Source organism: Triticum aestivum, chromosome 5D, assembly GCF_018294505.1.
Source record: "Triticum aestivum cultivar Chinese Spring chromosome 5D, IWGSC CS RefSeq v2.1, whole genome shotgun sequence".
NCBI lineage: Eukaryota > Viridiplantae > Streptophyta > Magnoliopsida > Poales > Poaceae > Triticum > Triticum aestivum.
This window is the reverse complement of record NC_057808.1, coordinates 435,752,592-435,762,068: the sequence shown is the minus strand read 5'-3', so window position 1 is coordinate 435,762,068 and position 9,477 is coordinate 435,752,592. Positions and strand designations below refer to the sequence as shown.

Below are 9,477 nucleotides of genomic sequence, written 5' to 3'. Positions count from 1 at the left end.
AATTAACTATCATAAGTGTCTTATCCCTATTAACTTGACAGTTAATGATCTCACTCCATTTGTGGACATTTTCCAATGCATAGTTGGGGATTTCCCTATTAAGTATTTTAGGAATTCCTTTGCATTTTGACAAGATTGGCAGAGAGATCTGCTAGCTTTTATTGATAAAATTTTAGCCAAAATAGCTAGATGGAGAGGCCGACTTCTTTCTTATTTGGAAAAAATTACCCCAATTAGGTCCTGCCTAGCTAGCATGAATCTAAAGGGACCTGCTCTTATAAATCTCTATATGTTCTAGTGAATTTTAGGGGGGGTGCAACCTTTGTATCTTCCTGTAGTATGGAGTATTAAATTGCCCCCTAGGGTATAAGGTTTCATTTGGATGTTCTCCCAGAACAAAATCATGACTTGTGACAATCTAAGGAAAAGGGGGATGGCAAAACCCCTAGAGTGTGTTCATTGCAAAGAGATACAAATTGTATATCATTTATTTTTTGAATGTATTGTAGCTAGTAAAATCTGTGAAGATGTTGAAATGCTTTTCTAGGTGCCAATCGTTAACTTTGAATCTATTGCTAAGTTGTGGCTTTGCAATAAAAGATACATTCACTTGAATGCAGTGTGCTTTTTTCTTTTCCAAAGGAAAAGAAAATGTGGTGTATAACAAATGTATTATTTGGTGGAAATTGAGATATCATATTAATCATTGACAAATTGGCTTTGAACAAATAATCTTAAATCCATGCATACCTACACAATTCATCTATTTGCAATGTGATGTTGTAAGGGTACTAATTGGTCTCTTCTGCTGCTTATCAGAGATGGGGGGAAGCAGCCACCGCCGCTCTGCCTCACCGGAGTACGAGTTGGATGCTTTCGAGTTCTTCAGTGTCATACTTGGGACTTCAGTATCAACCACGAGGCAGGTATATAAAACGAGAGATCTCCCCTTCACCCATCTCATTATGATAACTCTGTTGTTTGCTACATCACTCCTTGTCCCAAATTGCAGAGGCTGCCTGACACTTTTATGAACATGCTGGGTGAAGATCCGCCAGATAATGTGAAGCTCCGACAGGCCGGCAGCGGGGTTCGCAGGCTGTGGGACGTGGAGTTTGTGATCGAGGAGGGCCACATGTACCTGTGCCGTGGCTGGGAGAAGTTCTACAGTGCCTACGACCTGCGCACCGGGTACTTTCTTCTCTTCAGGTACGACGATGACGCCACAATGCTCATCGTGAAGGTTTTCAACACGACTATGTGTCGCATGCGCTACGCTGACGACGAAGATGCCAGTGCGTTCTGCCTCTTCTTATTCCTCTACATTTGGCTTTGTCTCACATTGATTGTTAACGGCCATTGTTGCATTTGGACAGGCAATGGGAGCAGCAGCAGCGACACTGGCTACAGCCAAAGCAGCAGCGATTATGGCTGTAGCAAAAGCAACAGCGATTCTGGCTTTAGCGAAAGCAGCAACGATTCTGGCAGCAGCAAAGACAGCAAGAAGGATGATCCGGACTGGAGTGGGGGAGAAGAGGAGCAGAGTGGGGATGAGGAGCTGCAGGATGACGATGGGCATCAGGCTGAGGATGACCTAGCGCTGGTGGTGGCTGACCAAGGGCAAGAGATGGTGGTGGCTGACCATGGGCAAGAGATGGTGGTGGCTGACCATGGGCAAGAGATGGTGGTGGCTGAGGATGACCTAGCGATGGTCGTGCCCGGCCTGCCTGAAGGTGGCCTCGCAATGGTGGTGGTGCCTGACAATGACCACGCACCGGTGGTGGCGCCGGCGATCCCACAGCTGGGCGACATGACCACGCCAATTGTGGTAGAAGACTACATCCCACAGCTGCCTCCACCGCCTCGCCGCTCTTGGCGCATCAGGCTGAGGAAGGAGAAGGAGAAGAACAATGAGAACTGAACTATGTGAAACTTTTGTAATATGGTGTTGGATGGATAACGGTGTTGGATGAACAATGTGAAACTTTTGTAATATGTAACGATGGAACTATGTGTTGGCTATGTATGTATATATGATGAAACTAGTGTGTTGGATATGATTGTTATATGGATGCTTGTTGTATATATATGTGTTGGATATCTCATATGTGAAATAGTGACCTGAGATTAAGAAAAAACGAATTTTTTTAAAAAAAAATTGTTACTAATGGCGCACTTCCATCTGGTGCGCCATTAGTATACCAGTTACTAATGGCGCACCTATGGGATACTAATGGCGCACCTGTGGTGCGCCATTACTAAAATATTCTAGTGGCGTGGTGCTAGTGGCGCACCAGTAGTGCGCCATTAGTAGGCAAAACTGGTGCGCTGAAGGGGAACGCGACAGAAAACAAAAAATTTCCGACCTACGCACCAGCCCAGGACCACTAGGGAGACTGCATACATGGTTTGATCTTATTCGTTACCGACTCGTAGCGCAGCGGGAAGTAGAGTCGATGACGATCGGCGGTGCAGATCCCCGCAGCTAGGATTTACAACCTCCCAACCGCGAGGATGTATACCCTCATCTGCTCCTCAGACAGCTCTGCGGGAGGCGGTCGAATAGCCCCCCGGACGGTGTCGCGGACAGCCCTTCGGGAGGACCTTCGAAACTCGAACGGTCACTCGGACAGCCCTTCGGGAGGACCTTCGAAACTCGGACGATCACACGGACAGCCCTTCGGGAGGCACTCACGAACTAAGACCGAAACTACGATCTCTCTACAGAGTTGCACACATACGGTGTCATCTATCCGGCAGGGCTTCGCCGTCCAGAACTAGTTCCTGCCGGAACCCAGACAGCCTTACGGCTCTACGAAACTCTATTCGTGGGAGGGAGAGAAGAAGCCAGATAATGCATGGCATGTGTATGAGAGCAAGGGATGAGTGTGGAGGGCTGCCCCTCCACCTCTATTTATAGGAAATCCCAAGGGGGTAGGGTAGTTTCACAAAAAACCCAAAATGCACATGAATGAAGTCCTTCCACAAGGACCTAGGAGTGAAACCAAGGAACAAGAGGGTCCCCAAGGGGGGATACCCCATGTGGCCGGCCACACCCCCATGAGGGGCCCAAAAAATGGCTCCTATCCATCCATGTCATCCCCAAGATCTTTTGGAGCAAAGCCCCAAAAGGTGGCTTTCCATAAAGTAACCATAAAGCTGATTTTCACTATTCACGACGACATTTTTCAGCGTCTGATCGAACTGAAAATATTTATGTGGGCTAAGAACATTTCCAGTACCCACTAAAATGATTTTCAACGCATTCCGAAACAATTCCGGTTTTAGTGATTTTCATCTGCGAAACGCATCTGAAGTGGCTCCGGCAGCTCCGGAACATTTCTGGTTTTTATCTCAGAAAATTCCAAAAAGCTTCCAGAATGATTCTGGCATCCTCCAAGAATTATCAGGCATGTGCCGAAACCAATTTGACTTAATGGTGTATCCCGAAACAACTTTTCGGTATCATCGAAACTTATCCGATGACCTCTCTCTGCGGTACGATTCCGCTGTCCGAAACTTTTCGGTGTCCGAAACTTTTTCGGTGATTTTCTCTCAGACTCCCTGTCTAGTATTCAGCAGATAGATGACCCTTAAGCGTGTGACCCTATAGGTTCGGTGAAGTATAGACATGACCCGGAACCCCTTCCGATCAATGATCAACATCGGAGCCGTGGACACCCATATTGACCCCTATACCCACACGAATAAATATTCGAGTGAACCTCCAGTTGCCGTGTGCTATTCCTGTTGCTTCGCGATATGTTACAAATACCCGAGGTGAGACATGTTGGCATTCCCGTGGATCAACAACTTGTCCACTATGCTAGTTACCTCGTTACCGGTATTGTTCTCTTTTCTCGTTATCGTGTTCCGGCATCCCCGTGATCAAATCACAAAGTGTCTGGCCAGACGATGATGGATACCGTAACACCGAGAGGGACCAGAGATATCTCTCCATCGTCGGAGGAGCAAATCCCAATCTTGAGCTATCAAGTTACTTGACACACTTTTCCATGAACCCATAAGCCGCCGTAATAGCCACCCATTTACGGATGACGTTTAACAAACCCCAAAGTTCATGAAGCAAGCATGAAGAAACTCGATACTCTCATGGTCTAAGGAATCATGCAAACGTTCACCATCTGTGTGTTATGTACCAATAAAATTGTGACGAATGAATCTCATAGCATAACATCAATCCGGGTCGATTCAACACAAATGTTGTCTTAACATTGTGCCCTCAAAGTTGCTGGCATAGACATGCCCATGACCAGGAAAACAGAATCATCATGCAACACTTGAGCTAGTCTTAGAGGCCAGACTAGGAATACTTCTTACCGTTTATTATTCCACACATGCATATGAGTCTTCCTCTGAGCCTCGTGGATATTGTAGACTCGAGAATCATTGCAGTTATAGCATGGAACATAAACATAATTATGAACTCGGAGATAAATAATATCATTTATTATTGCCTCTAGGGCATATCTCCTACATGCGCCACTAGTAAGCCTTTTTCTAGTAGTGAGAGGAAGGGCACATCCGAGCTACCCATTGCCACCCCTCCCGTTGTCCACACAACCCGGGAGAGGAGCCACCACCACCACAATGATGCCCGCCGGAGAGCAACCATGCGGCCCGCCATCCGGGGCCGCCGCCCTGGTGTCCCTGTCGCGAGATGTCATGCACCGCCCACGTCACAACGCACACAACCACGGTAGGAGGAGCAACGGCAGTCCATCAGCTCCTAGCCCGGCATCAGTCCTGGTGTCTGGGCAGGCGCCTCCATAGTAGGAGGCACCCACACCTGCGTCCCCAGCCAGTATCTGGTGGACTGGGTGGGGGAGGGGACACGACTCCTAGACTACCGACGGTCGTCGGCAAACCAGCCCCTGGCCAGGCGAGTTCACACGATGCCATGTCCATGGCCACCGACATCGATCCGTGAACCGATGCACCGCAAGTTCGACCACCACCAACGAGCACTCCCCGGACCGCGCCCACCATCGCCTAACCGGAGCGGAAGCATCGAATCGTCTCGGGCCTCGAACTGGTCCACCCGAGCACGAACCCCAGGTCCTGACCCTCTCCGTGTGAAATCCCGCACCTTTGGCCCAAACCTAGGAGAAGGGAGGAGCCACCACCACCCGCACCCCGCCCCCGTACGTCACCAGCCATCGCCGAAGCCGCCGCGGACTCCACGCTGGCGAGTGCACCACCCAAGCCGCTCGTGGCCACTCGAATCCTGACAGATCGAGCACCCATGAGCCGGCACCACCTCGCCGGAGTCCCTACCACGCCGGAACGAAGCAGCAGATGCCGACTTGCGCCGCTGCGGCCCTTATCGCGAGAGGCGGCCACCCGGCAGATCTGGCCCAAGCCCCCGCCGCCACAGCTACTCCCGCACGCGCCGCCGACACCACCCATGCCGCCTGAAGCGTGGCAAGCACACCGGTGCCCGCCAGCACCCGCCTGCCGCCATGCCGCGCCCTGCCCCGGCCAGAAGAAGCCTCGCCGCGCCGACCTCCACTTGCGAGGGAACGAAACAGGCCCGACCGCCGCTGGATCAGGTCGGGCTTTGCCCGGACGACCCCCGTGGCGACGGCGGGAGAGGAGGAACGGGAGGAGGGGGACTGGCGGCGGTGAGCTAGGGTTCCCCCCGGTCGCCGCGCGGGGGCGACTCAAGGGCGTCTTTGTGTTTCTTCTCGGCAACGAGTGTGTCTTCGTGTGGGTGGCCAGGTCGGCCGGTATTGCCCTTGGCTGGCGAGGTCCTTGTGTGTCGCTCGTTTGAAGGGGTCATGACGGTTTGCGAGCGGCGAAGTCGGAGTCACCTACTCGAGGGGGGGGAGGTGATGACGAAGACACTGCAAGCAACCTCGACGGTGCCCTCTTCTCAGCAGTGTGTGGTCTCGTCGGTGCCAAGTCGACAGGGGTGCCATTTTTTGTGGGCATGTTGTAGCGGTTTTCGCCCGGGTTCCCGCTAATTAACCAGGCAACTTGTGACCCTTCTTTATTAATGAGACGAGGCAAAGCTTTTGCCTCCGCTTCGAAAAAAACTCTTTTGAACATGCAAACATGTTTGAGAATTTTCATTCTATTATGATTTAATAAACATTTTACAACTATAGTAATCAAAATAATAAATTATATGTATTTCAATTTTATTTTTATATCATCACTTCAAATATTCATGTTTCATACAACGAATCACAATGAAATATGTTGAAAAATATTCCCGCAACAACGTGTATCATCTAATGTATATAAACGAGGTCACCCTCTCTGACTCGGTGTAGTTTAGTGGTGATAAAAAGGAACACTCCGAACCTCTAAAGACATCTGAACCCATTTGAAATACCAACACCAAGCATAAGGAAACAGAGTAGCATAGTGGGCAAACGAACGGGGTTAATAAGCTCATAAAACCGACCACGACAAATGATAAAAAGGCTGGATCCAACAAAACACAAATTGGGAGGACGCGTGATGGATGAGTAATATATAGTACTAAAGCCAAGAAGTAAAGTGTGTCTCATATATAGCAACTTTTAAGAAGATCAAGGAAAAAAATAGCGCGGTACAGCAAAATAGCGCCGACCTTAAAATATGCTATTAGCATGCTATATCGCGCTATAGCGTGCTATTAACAAGACGTTATACACCGATATACTTAGTGAGGCAATTCTCAATACGCTATAGCGCGCTATTTTTTTCAGTGAAGAGGATACAGCTCATAAATCGGTTACACTCATTAGCAGTAGCTTATGTGGAACTTATGTTTCCTGTGTTCCTTTGCTACCCCTTCAAGCATATATATGAAACTACCACATGATCTTTGTCTCCACACCGTCCGAAAACCAAAGTACCAACACATGTAAACAAAAGCTCATCTCATCAGAAGAAATACAGCACGACCATTTCAAAGAGGCTGATTCAATTGGCAAAGTGGGTCAACTCGTCATCACTTCTCTCTTGCTGCACCCTTCTCCTGTAACCATCAATGCAGGCACTTATCCTCGAGATGCAATCTCCAGCAGCTGTCAATTCTGCAACTATGAGACTTCTTCTCATCCTCGATAGAAAGTAGAAATGCCTCTATCTCTGCAGCTTTTGCCACATCGCCATTAATCAGAGCTTCTTTATATGATTGCAATGCTGTGAGAAGAACAGAGGGAGTTTCTTCTGTGCCCACATGATAATCATCCACCACACTGTCTCCCGTAACTTCGGTTTCTGAATCCTCCTGAGACATAAAATTATTTCAGTGTAAGTAAGGATGCAAGGGTTTGCATGGACAAACTGTGCAAGGTTATTGACTCCAATGTGGTACAAGAATCTTTTTAAAAAGTGGTACATGCCAGATTTATTTAGCAACGACCGAAGCAACGGAAGTGAAGTAAGATATTGGTCAGGATAACAAAAGATTGTGTGGACAATATTTTAGTGGAGAGAAAAATTTTAGCCTAAGATACTGTCAGTGCGGAGATATCATATAATCTGCAAAAAATGCATGCAAAAATTTAAAATATTGAATCCTTGTATAAAATCTGCAATTAAACAGTTGAATTATGACTTACACAAATCACTGTTAATATACCTACAGAAAAATAAAGAATTAAGTTATTTCTCTGTAACCAACTCAAAAGCAGTTGACCAGACTTGTACATACTCTTCTTTCTATCAATACATCGCACGACTTCCGCGTTTTCTTGAGAAAAAATACTACTCCTTATACTAAGGAGCGTCAATTAATTAGGATAGGACATGGGAGGGATTAGCAAAATATCAAACTGATGGCAGATTTTCACAACTATGTAAGAATCAATTGGTCTCAAGTAACTTAAATGCATATGATTCAGGGATCAAACGTCAGGATAAATTTTACTAGCGTCTTGAAGCACAGGCTCACCTTGTTGCATACCAAAGAAGAAGGCCACGGCATGATGTAGGGATCAACGCAAAGTCCATATTCGAAGAGCTTGTTGACCTTCTCTGTTTCCAGGCAAAAGGATAGGAAGAACTTGGTATTGAGATAATAAACAGACAGGTGCACAAAATCATCTATGACTCCCTTAACCTGCGCTGTGACAGCATACTCTTCTGAACACATAGAGAAATCAACAAATTTGCTCAGTGGGAAAATCTTGTGCGACATCCATTTATCAACACCATCACCATCAGCTCTCCAAAACCAAACATTGAGCATTCCCTCGTTTGCAGCAAAGTGATCTGTGAAAGACATACAGAGCTTCCCATCCTTGGTCGGACCAAGCTTAAATTCTATGGAGTCCATATCTTTCAAGTGCGGCGGCAAATCGATTCGAGATAACTGCAACGTCGCAGCGTTGAGGACGACTATATATGCTTGATTTTTGTGTTTCCAGTAGACTAATCTATCAAATTCATCCACCGGGGTAGCAGTGTAAGACGAGAGCAAGCACTTATCACCTCCATCGTCCCTAGGCTGCGGCACTGAGGTGTCCACCCACGGGAAACCCTGCCACTCCCTGCTGTCCGATGAGAAGACAGATAAACGAGCCAGCGTCCTCAGTCGCCGCCTGCGGTGACGGACACATACCACACGGAACGACCTCCGGTCGTCTTCCGAGAAGATGATGCGAAAATCAAGATAGCTGGGATCGCAGGCCTCCTGAGGCGGGTAGGGGAAGACATTCAGCGCCTGTGTGAGGGGGTTGTAGGCAGAGATCTGTCTCTGGTCGGTTCTCTGGTTGTGGATGAAGACGTAGCCGGAGCACTTGCCATTGGACGCCCACCTAGTGTCGTCGCCGTCTTCCGGTAGACGGGTGAAGAAGAAATCGGAGCCGCGGACCACGGCGGCGAGGTCCCGGTCGGAGCGGCTGCGCAAGGGGACGAAGGCAGGGATGGCAGTGCGGTAGTGGACGGTGAAGTATCCAAGGATCTGGGGCGGGTGGAGCGCCCGGAAGCGGCGGCGGAAGGCGGGGGAGGAACGGACGGCGCGGAGGAAGGTGCGGCAGGCGAGGGCGGCGCGGACGAGGCTGGGGAGGGAGGGGAGGCGGAGGAAGATCTCGCGCAGGAGGTCGTCGCCGATGGCAGTGATGTAGGTGGCCGCTGGATCATACTTCGCCGGCGCCACCGCCGGCGACGGTTGCCCTAGTTGGGTGGCCATGGCTGTCGAGTCCGAGCTCGGGAAGGCGGCGGCGGATTTTGGTTTCCCGAGTACGACGGCAGCGGAAGGGAATTTTGTACGGGCAAATTGCCGGGGTCAAATTGGAACGGATACATACTATCTTTATCTCTATCTCTACCTAATAATAAATCAAATTGGATTTCTTTCATCCGTCATGACATTTTTCAAAAAGTCCCTTTATTTTAGAGAGTTCAACCCGCAGTCCTGTTCTAAGTTAAAACGGATCGTTATTTCCGTATTTTACACAAAAGTCCTTGTCTTTTCTTAAAATCAACCCGCCGTCCGGATTTAAGTCATACCCGAAC

General features: G+C 48.6%; 1 protein-coding gene across 1 annotated transcript; it reads right to left on the bottom strand.

The window, feature by feature from the left end:
* Positions 1 to 6,590: 6,590 nt before the first annotated feature.
* LOC123120836 (uncharacterized) lies at positions 6,591 to 9,265 on the bottom strand. The gene is made up of 2 exons (XM_044540823.1): positions 7,913 to 9,265; positions 6,591 to 7,246 (listed from the first exon to the last, which is right to left on the bottom strand). Exons 1-2 carry the CDS (start codon positions 9,149 to 9,151, stop codon positions 7,001 to 7,003), a joined length of 1,485 nt encoding a protein of 494 aa, XP_044396758.1. The 5' UTR covers positions 9,152 to 9,265; the 3' UTR covers positions 6,591 to 7,000.
* Between the last annotated feature and the right edge of the window lie 212 nt (positions 9,266 to 9,477).

Excerpts from the sequence above, each read along its gene's own strand:
- LOC123120836 (XM_044540823.1), bottom strand. The coding sequence starts at position 9,151 with ATGGCCACCCAACTAGGGCAACCGTCGCCGGCGGTGGCGCCGGCGAAG. Across the intron at positions 7,247-7,912 it reads CTTCTTTGGTATGCAACAAG|GAGGATTCAGAAACCGAAGT; the intron begins GTGAGCCTGTGC and ends TTTATGTCTCAG.